Below are 20457 nucleotides of genomic sequence, written 5' to 3' on the forward strand. Positions count from 1 at the left end.
CAAAAGCATCCATACCCCATGCATTGAGGGCACGTTAAAGATTACCATGGTGGTCAAAATTAATCTAGAGTCTCCCACTACAGCATGCCTAATAATCAAATAGATTTTTTTGGCACGTAAAACCCCAGAATTAAATTCAGTTTAAAAGGACATTGAAGGCAATAACTAAGTCGACGTGGACTGTTCAAATACCACTCCATAAACCTCGTATCGCTTGTTTCGTGCCACATAAAGACTTTGTTTACGAGTAAATTGCATCAGAAGGGTCCAAATATCTTTTTTGAAATTAAAATCTCCCTCCACCCACACGGGAGAGTGGTGACGTTGCGTACACAATTGCCACCTTTTACTGCTGTCTGTGATTAAAACGGCACCCAATCGACTGCGGTACCGGGTCAAGTCAGAGTGGTGGATTCACCCCTGCAGCTGCTTTTCACTCAAGTGGCATAGGCCATTCTGGCATCTCATGACATCACATGGAAGTTGAATTCTTTGTTAGTTGCTGTTTGTGTGAGTATTGCGAGCCAGCAAAACTAGCGCAGCACTACGCGATAACAAAATTACTGAAATGCGAAAGCGTGGGTGGCACAGAGTCGAATAAAAACGAAACCTTTCGTCTGTCCACGTTGTTTGTCAAGGGTAATTTCAATGTGTTATGTTTTCTAAAAATGAAATAGAACTGGACAAGTAGCATTTTATCTTGTCTTATAATGCAATACAAGAATGTTTTTTGCAACAAGTGGTTGAGTACTAGTGACAGAATTTGACTGTCATCGGGCAAGTATTTGAATGTCCCGGGGGAGTCTCTGATCATGTCCTGCATTTATCTTAATTTCTCGATTATTAAGGCTCTCTTCACAATAATATTGACGCCTTAGAGATTCTCGAGCTCTTATCTGTCACTTTAGCTTCACTTAATGTTGGTCTTTAGTGTCCCTTTAATGATTGCTGTGCACATTTTGTAAATGTGTCTGCAGGCTGAACAGAGCAGCTTGGGAGGAGAGGCTGCGAGCAATGAAACTACCAAGACTACGAAGCTGGTCACAGTGAAAGAACCGGTGACCATTCGTTTGACTCTCGTGGACAGGACAGAATTCACTGCTGAGCAGCTTGCTGAATCCGTGAAGAAGTAAGTGGACAGAACAAATTGCACTGTTTTGTATCCTGCTTTCAAGCTGCGTGTACACAGCTGTGATTCGAGTTCGTTGTGTTCAGTTATAGCGCATCGTGGCCATATACTTTATTAACCTTGCTATCCACAAAACACCTTCGAACAGCTTTAGGGCACTTAGGTGACAAGCCAGAACAGGTTTTGTAATCATGGTTTTGTGCATCTGCAATATGCAAAGCACACAAGTGCTGTTGAGCTTATTGAGATGCGCAAGCCTGTGTGACCGCTTGTGATGAATGGAACAATGAACATTGCATAACACGCAACAATAGTACAGCGAACAAAAACACATGGGGGCGTGTTGAGGTCGAAGTGGTCATGATTCTCGTCCAATGCAAGGCCTGCCCTGGGCTAAATTTTTTTTTTTAATTTGCCATGAGTGCACACCGTTTGTGGGATACGTTCTACACATTTTATTACAATCATTTAGTACCTTTAGATGCAGCACTCAATCAGTAGCAAACTTTGAAGAACATTAACTCGCTTATAATTACATGCACATACCCTTAAAAATTGTTATAGCTATCTAAATAGGCAAAACATATTGAGAATATGACATATGAGAATCACTCTTTTTGCACTCACACAAAGCTTCGCTCTATGTAGATTCCAACTTGTTGGCTCTGCTGCCCTTTCTTTTTTCTTTTTCCTTGTGTATTACACGCAGCCACAATTAGCTTTCAGTTGCTCGCTGTCAGTGCCATCAGACCCGTCATTCTGGTATGGCATATAACAGGCTGTCTCGAAGTTTTTCCATTCTGTGGTTATTGAAACGAATGTACCATAAGCAAATGCCCAAATGTATGCTTGTTTCAAAAAGAAAGACAATTTTCGGTAGCTGTATTCGATAACTATTGATTTGCAGGCTCTCTGATCTGGACAGCAAGGACAGGGCAAAGCTTGCCAGGGACCATGCAAGGAATGCTTTGGAGTCATTCCTGCACGAGACGAAGGACAAGATGTACAGTGATGAGTACGAGAAGGCCTCAACTGAGGAGGAGCGCCAGAACATCATTGCCAAACTGACAGAAGGCTCTGACTGGCTCGAATATGAATCGGATAATGCTGAGACCAAGGCAAGCAGGCACTTGCTATCTTGATTTCAGTTATTGAAGCAATGCTACATGTGTTGCAGTACCTATCATGTTACGAGCACAGCAAGAAGGGTGATGCTTGTGGTGTGGTAGGATGGCGAGTTTTTCATCTTAACAGTGCGAGCATCTAATGAAGGATTGCTATGCACCATGTGGGTGGTATCCAGGCATGTATGTAATTGTAGTGCGTGTAGAGAACTTGTAAAATGAGCTGAGCCGGAGTGGCACTGCTTCCTGTTATGGAATGTGTCATTCCTGCTGAATGATGGGCATGAATTAGAATTGGTATAATAATGTGATTGTGAGAAACTGCACTGGCACATATTTTACTAGAGAGTGACAGAGTGACAGAAGTTGTTAAGCAAGTTTTCAGATCATGTCAAAGATAACTTGCAAAGCAGCAAATAATATTGAAGTGAAAAATAATCTTTTTTTCAACACCTTCTTTATCGACAAGCCTTCAGCTTGTATTATGGAGATGTGCTTGCATACTTTGCTGACAAGGAAACTTAAGGTATTTTGTGCATTTTGCATGCAACGTAATCATCACAAAGTGCCAGTTTTAAAATGTGGCATCAAGAATTATTTAAACGCTTGTATTGTGTGTACTTAGCTGAATATAAGGACTTATTTTTTTTTATGTAGACCTTCAAGGAAAAGCTGTCTGGTTTGACGCGGCTTGTCAAAGACCTGTTCGACCGTGTGCAAGAACACCGAGAGCGACCGGGAGCCTTCGTTGCCCTGAACAACATGTTGAATGCTAGCGAGGTTTATCTGTCAGCCATCACTGGCCTCCAGGACCAGGTCTTCACTCCTGTTGAGATTGAAACGCTGTCCAGGATCATCAATGAAACCAAGGTAAATAGGTTTTGTATTCACAGTTTATTGTCATAGCATTTTTGTCATGTCACTTTGTGTAAGTAAGGCATCTACGTACATACCTGTTGATAACAAAAACTTTTGTTTTGAACAAATCCTTTTAACAGTTTAGGGCAGAATTGTAGAAAAAATAACTTCTAATGTTTCTTTTTTTTATTCATTCTATGTCCTAACAGCAAGCTGATTGCATGTTCAGAAAATGACATAGGCATCAGGTGTCATAGGTACATTGGTATTGCATGGGTATTACCATCACATTCAGTGCTCCTTTCTGGTAGCAAAAGAAAACACTTAGCTACAACACAGAAACAAAACTGAAATGCATGCTTTTGTTACTGGCATTCAAAGTTCAGAGCAGGATGTGCGAATAAGATTTGTCTTTTGAAGTTCGTGCAGAAATTTTCTTCCACAATCGATACTCGACTCTTCGCTAAGTGGGATAAGTTGCTGTGGGTCATGCTGTTGCTGGACACAAAGTAACACAGGTAAAAAAAGTACCCGTGATGTGAACGGCCCGGCCGTTGTATTTCAGTTGAGTGTATGTGTTGTCTGCATCTAGAAATTGATGAGTTCCTATATATGGCTCTTCCAGCTGTGCTGCTTTCTCATTCACATTACAATTTTGAACAAAAGTGCCATTTCACTGTGTATTTTGTTCAGCACCACGTTTGTATGCAGTACTTTGCTGTTCAGTACAAATCAAAACACACACATTTTGCAGTGACGTTGCCTGGAAAAATGCAGATTTTTCTCTTTGTGGAACAATCTTCCGGCCACTTTTTATTGGTCTTTTGACTGGTGGCGTCTGGTGAGCCATGCAAGATGGGTGGGAAAATAGTGTAGATGTTGCTGGTCACCTTTTCGCATCACTCATTCTGCCGCTGATGTGGCAACCCAATCCTCTAGCTGCCAATTAGTCTAGTTGAGGCTCTACCAGAATTGTCATAAGTGATGCAGCAATTTAGCCTAGACATTCACATTATTATGACACTTAAACTTGAAAACTACAATTGCAGTTATTATGGAGTACTGTCCTACCACTGTTAGTATGCAACAGTATTTAGGCTTGAGCTTTTTGTCTTCCTCCAACAGGACTGGCAAGTGGAGCAAGTGAGGATACAGGAACAGACTCCACTACACGAGGCACCCAAGGTGACCCTGCGAATGATCTTCGAAAAGATCCAGCTTTTGGACCGCGAGACCAAATACCTGCTGAACAAGGCCCAGCGTGCACCACCGCCAAAGCAAACTACCAAGAAGCCCGAAACACCAGGTGAGTCTCGTGGGATTCTAGCCCGTGCTCTTGGGACAAAGGAACGACAACACAGTAGTGCAAACAATCACAAGGGCATTTATTGCACCTTTCATAGCTCAATGCCTGCTAGCCGAGTTGCTATCCACAAAACATTCCGATGGGTGCGTGAAAAATCTAAGAAGTGTGACTCACCGCGACCGGATATGTTCGCCCCATGCTGGACACCAATGCGTGGTCGTTCGCGTGTACGGTCACGCAAACGGTGGTGCATTCACACGAGGCCCACGAGACGGTCCGCTCAGCTTGCCGAACCCGAACCAAAGAGGAAGCGCCTTCTCCTTTCCGCGCCCAAGTAACCCCGCCGTGAGGTGGCATTAGCAGCGCAACACTCGCGCCATCTCTCGTACTGCGCTTCAACCACACTGATCGCCGTGAGCCCCAGGCCACGCGGCAAAGCCGGATTATAGGAGCCGGGAGCTATGCAGGAAAACACCGTATCAGGGGACGCGTGAGAGTCGCACATCCCCAGAGTCGCGCATCCCCACAGTCTTGACACCAAATTGACAGCTCACATACTCTATTTTGCAGAAATTAGGTTTGTACTACCATCACCTTATATTCCTTCAGCAAATTTTGTACCATTCTAGCCACTTATTTTTGCAGATCGATGGACTGTACAGTTGACTATGACAACTACAGCAGAACCTCGATGATATGTTCCTGTTCATACAATATCTGGGTGCCAGCTTTTGCAATAAAAAATCTAAGAAGTTACCCAATGCAGCTAGCTCCTCTTTTGCTTGTTAATACGTTCCGAAAAACACTATCTTCTGGCACCAAAATTTACTACATTGCCAAACAACAATTGTATGATATGTTTTGTGGCTGCTATATCCCATGTAAAAAAGAAAATTTTGGAGGATGCGTAAGCTTCACCTTCAATAATGGAATGTGATATAAAAAAAAAAAGATCTCTGACTGCTTCTTGTGCTTCCTGGCAACTGCAGCTTATGTAACCGTAATGTTTACTGGGAAAAGCTGGCAGTGAATGCTATGCACGAAGGCGGGCTTTCTGGTATAAACACAGCTTTTTGCATGGGCCACGATGCGACGGAGGCGAGCGCCATCTAAAGGTGTTGCGAGCAACCGGCCGCACCGCTTTATAGCCTGTGAGATTTGCGCGTCCTGGTGGGCTCGAATCTCGGAGGGCATGGCCGCTCCATGAATGGTAGAAACGCTGGAAAAGGGGTTTATGTTTTCAGCTTCCTTGTAACAGAATTATATTTGCCTGTATGTTCAAATTTCGCTCTGATGCTATCATGTCTGTAGGTTGTGTGTAAGTCGTACTTTACGATTTTTCTGGCATATTTTACCTCAAGAAATTCAGTTAGTTCAGTAACTTCCTTGCGCTACATGGAGGGCCTGCTTAGTTGGGTATGCGTGGTTCGAAATGATTTTTGCTGAAACGGCGGTCAACGCTGGAGGCGGGACGCCTACGCCGGATTGTCTGCGACACGGGGCCCTTAACGGTGTCACATTAAAAGATGCCACTAGGAGCCCGCCATGACAGCTTCCCCACTGTACACCTCCGCCCATATCACGTGAAAATGCCGGCATGCGTGCAGTTTCCTCTTCCGGTACCAGCAAATCTCCTTGCGGGTTGACAAACGTGGCATTCACAGCACATGTGGGATAGTGCTAGAAAGTGTACTGCACGCATCTAATAGGCGATAACCGAAACGCATCACCCTTCCCTGCTGCAGGCGGCGTGAAAGGAGCATCATGTTTTGCTCTGGCAGCATCGTATTCCGGCATCACCCACGAACCCGATTTCATCTCGCTTTCTCATCACCATCTCAAAACACTGATCAATAGGAAAGCAACATAGCAAATCTTGGGTTGCTCATACCCCACCAGCTTGTGCCGCAATGATTTTCGCCAAGTGGGCATGCCAAAACTTCCTGCTAAAGTGTACTGCCTGAAAAAGCTGCTGGCCCATGACCGAATTCGAGGAGCGCAAATGTAAGCTTGTGAAAGCTGCAAAAATGACAACTTGCATCTGGAGCCGCTCAAACCTTGCCAGCTTAGGTGCGCATTGGCGTCTCACGCTTTAATGATTCCCACAATGTTTCCCATTATTAAGATGTCAGCTATAGTGGAGTTTCCCAAATCATTTAGTGACTTTGGATTGCACGTTTTCCCAGTTATGTAGTACATTATATCTCGTGTGTTTTTCCAAAACATATGAACAACGTTCTACTGTATATTGTACACAAAATACTAAATTGCTTACTACCTACGATTCAATAAGCCTTTTTCAGAAGCAGTGATGTCCCAGCTGTACTGGTGGAAAACAGTGACACTGGGTTTCATCGTGATGTTACCTTTGTGAGAAGGCATCCTTATTTTGATCTTGAAGTTTCCATGTAGTGTCATAATCTTTAACATTAAATATGACTAACAGCTTGAACAGGTGAACTTCTGAAAAGAACAGGAACCTATACCCTCTCTCACTGAACATGTTGAACTCTATTGAATGAGTGCACCACCTTCTGCAAGATCTGTTCTCTGTGCGAGGTCAGGATCTGCCTTGATATACAAGCTTTACTAGTTTTACTAGAAGCTGCACACACTTGTGAGGTCTTGTACTTGGTGTTGCTGTAGTATAACTACTGCTTATCTTGCATGTTGTTCAGAAGTTTTGCCTATTTTGCCTGTTCTAGAACCTGCAAAAGAGGCTGAGGAAGAGGTTGTGGCCGATGTTGAGATGCCCGAGGGTCCAGTGCCAGTAGAACAGCCGGCAACAGGTAAGAACCATGGAAGGCTGGAAGGTTGGCACAGTTGGCACTTCTTGAAGCACTTAGAAACAGTGGAGTAAACACTGTGCAAAAGAAGGTGCAACACAGCTGTTGTAGAACTAGAAAGAAAAGACTACTGCGAGTTTCTAGTAGTAGCTTTCTTCACCCTGACAAAGAAACTCGCAAGTGAGCAAAGTGTAAGTGCGTCCTTTCTGAATTTGTCGCTTATTGAGTCCACGCTAATGTGCTGATACCGTCTTCCTTTTGTGTCTGAGCCATGTCTTGAGGAGATCTGCACGAGCACAATGAGGGCTTAGTTGTGACATTTTCTTATGTCTAAATTGCAGTTTTTCACTGTCATAGGCTGGCAATGGAAAAAGTGATTGCAAGAGGGAACTGAGAACAAGTGATGCTTACACTTGTGAACAATTTTGTGGCGATGAAGAGAATGCTATGGAGGCAAAGCACGTGCACTACAGTGCTCCTGAAAATAGTTCCACAATCACATTCACATTTAAGCTGGGGAAAAGAAAATATCAACATCTTGTACTTGTATAATATACAGCCGAACCTCAATAAAACAGAGTTGTACTTGCAGCAAAAAAACATTGTTAAATCACGTGTTTTGTTAATTCGAGGTGTTAAATTAATTTCACCAGTAGTAAAAGTAATTTCGCAAATTCCCAGGACACTCCTGGTGGATACTAGTATCTTGTCAGTAAGCACTTGTAAACAAATTGCAAGAAGGTCGGGTCATAATAGGGCAGCTATGAGCATCGTACACTGGAAGCATAGCGCGCAAAGGATGATCCACAAAGACTAGACAGGACAAGCACATTTTTTTCATTTAGCGCTTGTCCTGTCTAGTCTTTGTGGATTGTCCTTTGCGCGCTATGCTTCCAGTGTAACTGTTTTACCAACCAGCCCAAGCCTATACTCTTCTGAACGAGCATCGAAGCATGTGGTGCAGATTTTGCCAAGAGCAATGCATCGGCGTGGCTCACGGCTTCTGGGGTTTGCGCGTGTTGCGTCATGTTGCGCTGTAAATCTTGGACACTGTGGCAATGTGCGTGCACGCTGGAAGCTGTGGCTTAATGCCTGCAGCCTTCATAGATGGTGCCCACAAATTAAAAGCAAAAGTGTAAAAATATTAATATTTGTCCTAAAAAAAATGTTCCAGTTTTGCTAGAAAAGCATAGCATAATTGGTGATAAAAAAGAGACAACTACACGAAGTAAGATTCATAGTTTTATTGGTGTCACACGCGCTCGGGCAAAATGAACAGATCTCACTCAATGACCACGAACACTCTGTCAAAACACGAGTGAACGCTTTGCACTACATCTCGGAAACTTAAGATTACACAACTACACACCATACGCAGTGGCACATAGAGTAATGATTCACGTTACATAGATGTCAACTACAGTTGAACCTGCCAATTTTTGTAGTGCCTTTGGGTCTTACATTTTCCCAATTAGCACATTTTTTTCGTGCGTTTTTTCTAAAATGTATGTATGAGATTCTACTGTATGTTGCGCAGTAACATGTGCACAACTTTTGTCCTGTAACTTTCCCTTCCATTACATAAAAAATTTTCGTTGAGTAAAGAAACATCTCAGATACAGAGCAAATCGTACTGTTTCGTGGAATGTGCACTGATATTGCTTCTTGCTCTATGCTTTTATAGAAGGGGAAGGTGCTGCTCCCTTCGAACCTGTGGAGCCAACACCTGAGCAACCCGAGGATGGCCAACACACTGAGCTTTGAAGGATCACAAAACACTGCACTCTAATTTATGGACTCGTCACTCACTGTCTACGGCAAATCAGCAGCCAGGAGGAAACTGTTGGGAAGGGTTCCTTATTTTCCTTTAATTTGTGGTTTTGTACATATATTGCCAGAGTTATTATTTAACGAGACTGGAAAGTAAGGCCGCAGTGTGCTCATTGGAGAGTGCAGCAGCAGGAGAATGTTTCCATGAAACAGTCTTGGCACTAGTTTCTTTAGAAGCATCTTTGATGCCGTTTGTTCAATGTGCTTGGCAACATCACATGGGAGAGAAGATTGGGAGCCCTATGAAAGTGAGAAGTTCATTTTCTTTTCTTCGTTCATGGTGTTAGCTGTAGAAGCCACCAGCAAATGGATATTTATGACTTCTTCATTTTTTCATTGTGCAGAAATGGATTTGCTGGAGGTCACCCATATCACCGTACATCTAGCTTGTAAATGAGGAGTTACGCTACACAAAGTTATTGAGCAGCATTGCAGCTTGGTGTTACAGTCGAATTGGCAGACAGAACTGTAGAATATGTTTTTGACGTTTCTAGACTTCCATTTGAATAGGTGATTGTGACTTGATTGAAGCCGGTGAACTAGCACTCTTTGATGAAAGTGTAATTGGCAGAATCTGGTGCAGTTGTTTGCTGATAATCTTGATTGGCGGATGCTAGTGAGCTAGTATACTCAATAATTGGCAGCCAGAAAGCAAGCTGTCAAAGTTGACCTTGTGTCATATTTTGCAAAAGCCGGTGAAATAGTACTCATTGGTGCTGTAGAAACTCTCGCATGAACATTCACATTTCTTTTGCTCATTTAAGCTAAGGTGTATTGGATCACTTGTTACTTTGGGCTTACTTTACCAAACCTTGTATAGGGGCACAGACGAAACTGTCTGTATTGTTTTGTATGCACTTCTTTGTGCTATGTGCTCATGTTGGTAGCTGCTGCTCAAACTTTTAAAAAACTTTTTTACAGGCAAGTATTTGATCAGGCAGCCTCGAATAGTGATATGTCAGTCTACCTTTTTTCTTTCTTTTTTTTTATGTACTTGCATATTTGGTTGCACAGTGCCTCTTGCATGAGATATTGGCACAGTGCGGCAGGCCTAGAAGTGTGTTCCTTTCCACATGTGTGAGTACTGGAAAATTTTATTTGCGTACGACACTGCAGTGGCCACACAAGTGAGTGAAGTGAGAAGGAGAGTGGGCAAGACCGAGTGAATGATCCCTGACCAAATGCAGAATGCCATGTATTTTTTGCGTGATGGTTCTCTACACCTTGTACATATTGACTGATAAATGTCCTGTTTGCAAATAAAAGTTGTGGTCTTGTCGTATCCTCGTATCTTGATGTCTTCCTTTTGTTGTTTGTGTCAGGTGTAATGTGATTTGACCACCTTTTTAAACCTCTGAACGGGGAAATGTTTCTTCTGAAACACGTAGGAGACAAATGCATTTGAGAAGCTGATGACTGCACACCATGGGATGGAACGTATTATGAACGGTGTAATAATTCGAGACTGGAATTCGACATAGATGAGGGTAGATGGCAATCTTGTTGAGGTTAGTGGGAAGCAGTTGAATTGGGCTGATGTTATAATGCATAGAGCATATGACTAGTGGGCTGAGAAACTGGATTTGCGTCAAAGGGCAATGCAGGCAAAAAGTGTAGAGTATTGGTTGATGTTATGAGATTAGGAAATTTGCAGGCTTGGGATGATGATGGGTGTCGTGACGGAGAAACTCGGCATGCAGAAAGACTTGTCCTGCAGTGGACATCAAATAGGCGAGTGATGATGCTTAAGTTAAACATTCCTTCACTGTGTCTGCATTATCTGCTGTATGGAATGTGTCGTGTGACATCCATTTTTTAATGCATTAGCATTAGGTTTGTCAAACTGAAAAAAAGTGTGTGTGTGCAGTGTGGGAAGCTGGTCATGACATAGGGTGCAGGTGAGAGCTTAGAAGAGCATCTATGTATGTATGTATGTGTATATATAATGTGTGTGTGTGTGTGTGTGTGTGTGCAGGAATAGGGTAATATTTTATTTTATTAACAATCATTCATCATTTTCACTTTTAATTGATTAATCACTTTCGATGCATCATTTTTTGATTGACTGAAATTATTGCCAGGCACATTAAAAAATGTGGAAACAAAGCTATCCAGTTTTGTAGGACCCTATTATAACGTTTAAGAGGTGCAACAAAGTTAGAAATAAAAGTGTATAAGGTTTGATAAAGAATATCTTTAATCTGTTAGCCTAAATAGAGTTGGCAATAGTGCCCTTTGAAAAGATAAACAATATATGTATGTTATAAAATGGCACTATGAGCAGAATTAAGATACCTGGCACTAGTGAATTCCTATATGGTACAGTTAAACAACAAATAAGATGGCACTAAAATATGCAAGAAATTGCAATATGCACATGAAAAAAAAGTTACTGGTTTAGGATATTGAACCACATGCGCTTTTCTACAGAGCAAAGGAACGTTAATTGGCTGGTATGTTTGGGGGAAACCAACGGCTTCTCTGAATGGTCACACAACTGCAGCATGCGAGAATGGATGATACGAGGGGAAGTCAAAAAGTAAAGGGACCTTTTAGAAAAGGTACATTTATTCTATTGATAGAAAACTAAAACATACATTATTTTTCTACATTGCCTCCCTGCACTTCAACGCGCCTTGCCCAACATTTCACGTTTTTTGATACCTTCGGAAAAAAAGCTTTTGTGTTACACCTGTAACCAATTTTGCATTGCATCAATGACTCCTGCATCAGTTGCAAATCTTCTTCCCCTGAGCGCGTCCTTCAATGGTCCAAACATATCAAAATCACTTTTATCCAGGTGTGGGCTGTATGGCAGGTGTTCCAGAAATTTGAATCCCGACTCCTTTATTGTTTCGGCTGGCCGTTTGGCAGAATGTGGCCGAGCGTTATTTTGCTGCAGGATGACGCCTTTTCGCAGTTTTCCACGACCTCTGGATCTGATTGCAGGTTTCAGTTTAGCTTGCAACACATCACAGTAGTTTTCACTGTTCACAGTTTTGCCTCTTGGGGTGGAATAAACGGCTACCACACCTTCCATGTCCCAGAGTAATGTTAGCATAATCTTACCAGCTGATGTTTGGCGCTTAAATTTCTTAACTTTTTGTGAAGATGAGTGTTTCCAAACCATCCTCACAGCCTTACTTTCCGGTTCGTGATGGTGTACCCAAGTTTTATTTACAATAACAACTTGCTGTAAAAATCCATCTCCCTCGTGACAATAATGGGCCAAATGTTTACAAGAGATGTCCAACCTTTGTGCCTTATGCTGCGTAGACAATTCTTTTGGAACCTGCCTTGCACACACTTTCCAAAAATTTAGCCTGTCATGTTAGATGGAATACCCTGAACCATGACTGATATATAAAGTACCTACTGGCAATTTCGTCCGCTGTAATTCGTCTGTTTTCCATCACCATACCCTCAACGACTTTCAGATTGTCCTCGGTCGTTGACATCATTGGCCTGCCCGATCTTTCCTCATCACATAGAGAAGTCCTTCTCTGTTTGAACGCTCTATCCATTCGTAGATCTTGCTTCACGATAAACAACTGTCGCCATACTGTGCTTGCATTCGACAAATAAGTTCTGCAGGTTTAACATCTTCCGCAAACAAAAAGTGAATCACTGCCCTCATTTCCTCCTTGGTGCAGATTGACAATGGAGCTGCCATGTTTAACGGTCTGCTACACTCTAACAACTAATGCTTGAATAAGAGTGACACGTCCCCTAGTAGTGTTGTAGATGACGCTAATTCAGCGCTGGATACTAACAGTGTTGCCAAACCCTAGTGCAAGAAATTGCTAAAGTCCCTTTACTTTTTGACTTCCCCTCCTAGAATAGAAGCTATAGATTTGCTGGAATCGACACGAACTACATTGCTATGTCAAATACATGCTCCAGACCGTCGCAAATGCTGTGCTACATCTTGGCTGGGAGTGACACGACAATCAATGACTGCGTGGCCATAGTGTGTCTTGAATTGCGAAGGCATTTGAAGCCTCCGGCTTCGGTCAGTGTGCTGGCGTGTGCAGTGGGGGGGAAGACCGGAGAAGTGCTCGGCTTGGCATCCCTCGGGTCTGTACCTTGGGACTCGGAAAAGTAGTCGACAGTCGCTCTACCGCAGCCACAGTCACTGCTCGTGCACCACCATTCTAGAATGGCTTCAAAATTTTTGCTCCACTCCTGTCAAACTCTCGAAAACGACTGATCAAAACTTGTGTTACAGCGAAAAAAAAAAAAATAGTAGTGCCACCCAAAAGAATTTCGATAGCAAATTAGTAGATAGCTGTACGAAGTAAGCATAGTAGTTTTATCGGCCGTATGAACTTGTAAACATTCACTTACTGACTACGTTAACAATTATAGAATGTGAAAGCGTGACTAAACGAGGTCATAGAAAGAAACAGATACACAGAGACAGCGCTGTCTTTGTGCGTCTGCTTCTTTGTACGTCCTTGTTCAGTCATGCGTATACATTCTATCATGGATTTAAACCAACTAGCCCATCAATGTGTTTTAACTAAATTAACCAGCATGGTGTGATGTGTGCACAGGTAAGCATGAACACATCTCACTCGATAAGCACGGAAACTCGCTGTCGAAATTCTGGAGTGAGGAATCGAGGCAGCAGCAAGCGAATTGCCTTTCATGCATCTCTCGCTTCAATGTGAATGACACGTCAAAAGCACAGTGCATACGAAGCTACCAGCACTACGTGCACTCTGCAAACATCGCAAATCGCTTTGAAGATGCCCGAGCGAGCGCGCACTTTGGCTATGTCGCAGATTGCTTTCAAAACACGCAAGCGCTGGCAACGCATCCCTACGGTGTCCACTAAAGGCATCTACTACAGCCCTCGCGATTCGCATGGCCAATGCCGTAGAAGGCGCCACGGTTGTCTCCACTCTGTTAAAAGCCCTTGATGATTTGAAAGTAGTGACACTCTCCTCCTTGCAGCGCTTTCCTCCTCTATTCTCCTCGCCTGCCGGCTGGGAGCAATGGGCATGGCGCGCTTTTTGTCCTGTGCTGCTTCGGACGGGCCGCAGCATTCTATCGAGGTGCGTTATTTTGGGCCAGTTGCGTGCCCCAGTGGTGTTGAAAATTGTGACAAATGCTGATAACAGTATTGATAATGCTGAAGGCAACGTTTATGAGGAGGTTGGTTCTTTTCTTAAAGCCATATGAATGGGGTATACTGATGTAAAAGGAGCTTTGAAGCAAGTTCTATATTCCAGACAATTTTTCTGCCACATGATGAGATGCTTTACTTTGTGCGTCTGATCTAGTATTGCTTATGGCACATCCCTGTGTGTGTGGCTTATTAAGCAAAAGCCTTAGATCTATGTTTTAAGGTCGAGTTGTGAGGTATAGAAAATATCACGTGACCCAAGGAAGGTCGGAAGCAAACCAAAGCATGTCCAGCCGCGTATTTAGAGATAATTACTGATTAGCAAAGTTAATGCTTGATTAGCGATTGTATTAAGATGAATTGACTTAAACGCAATGTAGACTAGCTAGCGCTCATCACTTGCAATACCACTGGTATACTTACCACTAATTTTTTCAGGGCCTGCATTCATATGACTGATGCCCACATCGACGTACACTGAATATGATAGCTCCTTTACAAGCCGCTATTTCAATTTTCACTAAAACGCTACGGATTCTAGCAATCGCGAAAAGTGCAGTCGAGAGGCTGTATCTCCGCACATAAATGTTCAGAGTGGAAAGCATAATCTTCAGTGCTGCATTTCCGTCTGAATGACAGCAGTAGGTGACGTGCGAGGTGATGGAGTCCCAGCAGAATGTTAAGCATACTGAGGACGACCCCATTTTTATCCAAAGCACAAATTGCCGCAGCAAAAAGCTGGTATCAGGCCGAAAGAATTTGTTTTAAAATGCAGCGTTAGGGGGGATGGATTGCTACAAATGATAAGAAACGCGCTTCACCTCGCAAACAACACTGTTCTTTGTCGGAACAAAGTTATTTCAGCCACTGCTACCTGCACAAGCCTTCACGCTTTCCTTGTGCATGGTATCATAAAAACTGCATAACCGGTTTCAGGCTTCTTGCGGCAGTTATATGCGCAGCAGCACGGCATAGCGCTAGCACGGAGAGGAGGAAACGCAGCGTACAACGTTCACTACCCCGAGCTAAAGCGCCTAGCCAGCCGAGTTGAGAAAAATGGCGCGGACGAAAAAGAAAAACAAGCAAAACGCAAGACCCGCGCGCTTGCAAGGGCAACGGTAGGGTGACCAATCGTCGTGCAGAAAAACGGGTGCAAGACTACTTCCCACGGGGGGGGGGGGGGGGGGTGCGGAGTACGCGCAAGGGGCGAGGAGGAGGGGAGAAACTTTCAAATTGGTAGTGACTACAGTGACGGGGCCCGGCACTTTAACATCTGTACTACAGTGACGGGGCCCGTCTCCACTTTAACGTCAACACTGTAGCGACGTCAATGGCCGCACTTCTTTCAAACAGCATTCTATGCAAACAACTTCGAGCACTTCACGGCAGGCAGTGAACCTTATTAAGGTCCTAAGGAGCGACTCCGAAACTCTCTTATGAGGGAGGGGCCGCCGCGAGCCGCTCCCACGTTGGGACGGGCAGGCCGTACCTGACCGCCTCCTCTCACTCTTCCGTGGTGAGATGATCGTGGTCCCGTAACGAGGGACACCGCCAGAGCATGTGTTCTAAAGGGCAGAATGGACCTCCGCAATCTGGACACGAGCCCCGCACGGGCGCGGCGTTATAGGTTGCCCCTGTGATCCACAACGGCCGCTGCGAACCGGTCGGACGAACCGTATTGGGCGACGTCGACGAACGCGACCGATCGTGGATCGTCGGCGACGGATCCGAGAAGTGCGGCCGCCCGGGCCCGGCGTCTGCCTACATTGCGTTGCGGGTGCACGTTGTGCAGGAACAGCGAGACCGTGACGGCCTCCCGCGACCACGCGTCGAGCGCGCACCGCCTTTCCCTGACGGGTTAAAGTCCAGCGCCTCCAGGATCCGCCTCCCCGCAGGCGAGGAAGCGAGCCTGACAACCTGGACTAATTTCTGTGACTCAACCTCATGGAAGGTGTTGTTGACCCCCAGCTGCATGAGCTTCGCGGTGCTGGCGTCTATATGCCGAGCACTTCACGGACCGCGATATTTTGTTGCAGTACTGTCCCCATTATATTTCACATCCGGACCCAACCACTAGCTTGCGGTTATTGGGTCCAACAATCTTTTGCGTATGCACTGTAACACCTATGATGATTATAATAAAGAAAGAAGGTTCACTGTAATGGAAGGGGAATGATAAAAAACACATAAAAAAAGGCACGGCACATGTTCCTGCTTGTGTAACGCCAGACAATGAATATTCCACTGAATTAAGAAAAAGAATCAGCGGGTCGCTTAGAGAACCGATAAACATGCAGTTCGATGAAATTTGAGAAATAATGATATTGAAGCTTCCAATACTTTAGAAGAAAAAGAAAATTAAGACTGTATCATCGCGACGGAACATCACAAGTCGCCGTAGGCGTCGAAGACCCTAGATAATAACGAAATTATTTTTGAACAGCTCCGATAGTGTCCATGCAACAATGGTTGCTTGCGTACTGTCAAATGCGCATATGCTGCGGCATAAAGCTCAGGCACGGTGCGAAAACGTGCTCGGAGCGAAAGCGAAACATCGTGCGAGGACATGCATGCAGACGCGAAGTCGGTCACCGTGAACCCGCGCGATCGCTGCATTAACTGTTATGCTACATTTAGTTACACAAACAGCCATCCCACCATAAGAACATACTTCACATAGTTTTCTCGGCGATTGCTTACGTTTCACGCAAAACGGTTCGGGGGAATCGATCGCGGCGACCGCGCGCAGTGTCCCAGCTTACTGTACGTAGTAGGCAGATAGCGTCTGTAAACCATTCTGTGCTTTCTGTTTGTCCAACATTATCATTTTAAAGGTAAAATACTGCCATTTCGAGAGTACTTGCACAATTGTTCAGGAGGGCTGCCACGTAGTATGTTTATTTAGCGCCGACGCATGTGAGGCGCTTCCAACAGATGGCGACTCCGTAATCGCCCCCAATACCGACATATGATACCGACATCGTGACGGCCCCGTCGCTGCAGTGCTGTTGTTAAAGCGACGGGCCCCGTCACCGTAGTGTAGATGTTAATGTACCGGGCCCCGTCACCGTAGTGCAGATGTTAAAGTGCCGGGCCCCGTCACTGTAGTCACTACCTTTCAAATTATTAAGGGACTTTACACTCTGTACGGAGCGGCGGGCGAGGAGGACATCGAGGCACCCTAGCAAGCCGCCGGAGAACAATTCTCTTCCCTTGCCTTATCAACACCTGACCTCCCTGCCTCGCGCGCGACAGAAGGGCACGCATCCGGCATTCGGGCCGTGTTGCTCGCTCGCGCACGTGAGATTGAACCGCGTTCATGGGCTCACACACGCTTTCACTCATGCGGAACCTCACGGCGACGCCGACGACAGAAATGCGCCTGGAGTGTGTAGTATAGTGTCGCCCCCTGTCAGATCTCTGTGTCATCGTACAAGTATGTTTTGTAGTAGTTTAGCTAAATGGCGCACCCCCCTTCTGTCATGTGACGAGCTTGGGCCAATCTGGAGGTGTCATCTGGCGTGTGAAGCCTTTATTAGCAATAAACGGCCGCGGGTCGGCCGAGTCTTCGTTCCTGTTTTCATCGGGAGCAGTTAGCTCCGAGTCTCCTTCACTGCGCCGGCGCTCGCGCGCGTTCGCTAGCCGGGGCCCCCCACTTGCCTGTCGCTGCCGACACAACAGAGTTTCCGTATAATTGCTATCGCAATAAAATATAAGGAAGGGACGATTATAGAGACAGAGTGAAAAGAGCGCTGTCGTCGTCCCTTATATATATACATCTTTTTTCCGTGCCGTTGCATATCCCCACGTGGGAGCGGCCCGCAGTTCTGTCTAATAAATTAAGTTCTTTGTCTGTCTCAGCTGTTGCATAAGAATTTTTCAATGAACCATGAAAGTAGCCCCATGAACTAGCCCAGCAAGCAACCACTCGGCGATTAATCGACTATGTCTATATTATTGAAAGGTGAGCATCGATATAAGATTCATCGTTTTGCGGGATACTTTTAATAGATTAATCGTTCGTCGATATTACCAACCCTATGCAGGAAGTTTGTTGAGTGAGCAACTGAACAACACTTTGCAATGTGCGGTGAACGCGGTTTAAGTTGTGGATCCAGGACCTCAAAGAAGTGCATGTGATGTAATGCTAACGCATTTCTCCCTCATTTACCGCCAAATAGATCGTCACTTTAAGCGGACGAGCATATATATTGCCCCTAGCTTTCAGGATACAACCTCTTACGTTTTTTGTGTGCGTATGAGTGGTGGTAATTTATGTTTGCATGCATGATTAATAATTATGGTGACATGAAATCATTTGACCTTGCCGAAACTTGACATCTAGGAACTCTCCACCTCATCAGCTAAAGAGTTACTGTTGAGGAGACATGTGTTAATTACTGAACTTTTTCTTGCAAGAAGAGTCAAGGAGAGTTATAATCAAGCGCCATATGTTCATTTTAGTGAAAGGCTAGTGTTCCCTCCACAAGTGGTGAATCTGAGGAACGTCCACGAGTCTATATTTTACGTGCCGTACATGACCTACACAGTGTCACACTTTACTGTCATATATAGTTACGCATGACTAATATGCTGCTGCGTGATATGGGATGCCACAATTTTCTGTCATGCTGTTTAAACTTGCGTATTCCTCGCTTTTCTGCGCACGGCCATAGCACGGCGCTACTACACGAGAGCTACAAACGCGTGCCACCGCATGAATTTTCTCGAACAAGGTTAAAGCATGGTTAAAGTTTGAGGGCAAGTTTTCAAAAGTTACTCTAGCGAACAAAATGAGTGTCGATGCATTCGTCTGCTATTTTTTCCCGCACTATGCACGCCTAATTATTGTGTGAAAATCTACGCTGTCATGCATCGGCCTCCGAGATTGTCATGCACACGATGTATTCTTTTTATGTGAGTAGTAAATGTATTTGATATTAATATACCAAGACTGTGTTAAGCAATAATATTAGCGAGTCCAAGGACCGAAATTCAATATGCAATACAACATACAAAAATGTTTACGCAACGCTCGCAGAAGTGTTGATGAATCCGCGGCCTTACCTTAATCACGGCGTCTGTTTTGTTTTGTATGAGCGCGAGCTGTCGGGTTCAGATTTTTGTTTACTGAATAGATGCGGCTACCGCGCAGCCAGTTCGCCGACGCTATTACATTTTTTATCTTGCCCGGCTGTCCTCGTTTGTGCTCGCCACAGATGGCACGAGTTTCTCGAGACCGCTAACCTGCTCTCTGGGCTCCGAACGTTTTCTGCCCTGACCGGCTGCCTCAAGTGAGCACGCATTGCGTTGTAACCGATTGTTTTGCAGCTGTATCCGTGCTTTGGAGGTATTTAGTTAGCGCTATTTACCATCGATGAGATGTTTTACGTTATACACCGATGTCGAAGCAGCTAGACGCACTGATCTATGCGAATTCATCCCAAACACGCTAGCGTGTACCTAGCGTTGGTGTCATTGTAGGCGTGAATAACTCTTCATACCTGGCTCTTTTTAGGTTGTAGAAGATTTTCGTTTATTGCGATCTTTGTGATCTTTTTTCCTGCTGAGTGAAGGGTCATTTGACTATAACGAACATTGTAAACATATGGGCAAGTTATCCGAATCAGCTGTTGTGCAGAGAAGACAGCTGCAGTTACTGGCGGGCATAGAGCAATCGTACTTAAATATAGCGGATGATGCTTTTAAACCCCTGGCATTGGCAGCGGACTGCACTCTTCAGCAGTGCCTATGCGAAACATGATCGGCTGCACATTGGTGAAGCTTAGAACGATGCCGACTGATCGTAAACAGCAGCGGCAGCTCACCTTATGTTCACAGACAAACCCTCATGTTGTGACATTCAAATTTTGCCTGCGTATGCAAGCAACATTTCCTAGTTTATATTTCATAACGCTGCGTTGAACAAATACATGGGTGTGGGAGACATGTCTCTTTTGTCATCAGAAACTCGCTTTGAAACGCTAGGCACCTACGGAAGTAATCGATGCTCCACCAACGGTTCCTACAATCTCATGACAAGTTTACCAGAATAAAAAAATAAATAATAAATCAGTATACGTAAACCAACAACTCTCTTGCTTGGTAGAAAATTTTGCATGGAAGTAGCATTTAACTGTGTGTTTCGTGCGGTATGCTGTTTTCGTGCTATGCTTTCCTGCATTGTTCAGAATAAATTGAGTGTATTCCCCAGTGCGTGGCGCAGTCAGAACACAAATCTCTTCACTTCAGTTGCAAAATAAATCGTGGACATCTTTCAACTAAAAGCCACT

At 44.4% G+C, this 20457-nt stretch overlaps 2 protein-coding genes across 4 annotated transcripts in view; both read left to right on the plus strand.

Moving 5' to 3' along the window:
- The window catches only part of Grp170 (Grp170 co-chaperone), a 37718-nt gene extending 27403 nt beyond the window's left edge, over positions 1–10315 (plus strand). For all 3 annotated transcript variants that reach the window (XM_065451377.1, XM_065451379.1, XM_065451378.1), the window contains 6 exons: positions 978–1129; positions 2037–2247; positions 2911–3123; positions 4237–4417; positions 7123–7206; positions 8888–10315. In XM_065451377.1, coding sequence (XP_065307449.1) covers positions 978–1129; positions 2037–2247; positions 2911–3123; positions 4237–4417; positions 7123–7206; positions 8888–8967 — 921 coding nt within the window. In that variant the 3' untranslated portion in view covers positions 8968–10315. The remainder of the gene's footprint in view (positions 1–977; positions 1130–2036; positions 2248–2910; positions 3124–4236; positions 4418–7122; positions 7207–8887) is intronic.
- An 8911-nt stretch (positions 10316–19226) lies between these two features.
- The window catches only part of LOC135917779 (centrosomal protein of 152 kDa-like), a 44066-nt gene continuing 42835 nt past the window's right edge, over positions 19227–20457 (plus strand). The window contains exon 1 of the mRNA XM_065451375.1: positions 19227–19458. Within this exon, the coding sequence (XP_065307447.1) occupies position 19458 (1 nt within the window). The 5' untranslated portion in view covers positions 19227–19457. The remainder of the gene's footprint in view (positions 19459–20457) is intronic.

Source organism: Dermacentor albipictus, chromosome 4 (assembly GCF_038994185.2).
Source record: "Dermacentor albipictus isolate Rhodes 1998 colony chromosome 4, USDA_Dalb.pri_finalv2, whole genome shotgun sequence".
In the NCBI taxonomy this organism is placed as follows: domain Eukaryota; kingdom Metazoa; phylum Arthropoda; class Arachnida; order Ixodida; family Ixodidae; genus Dermacentor; species Dermacentor albipictus.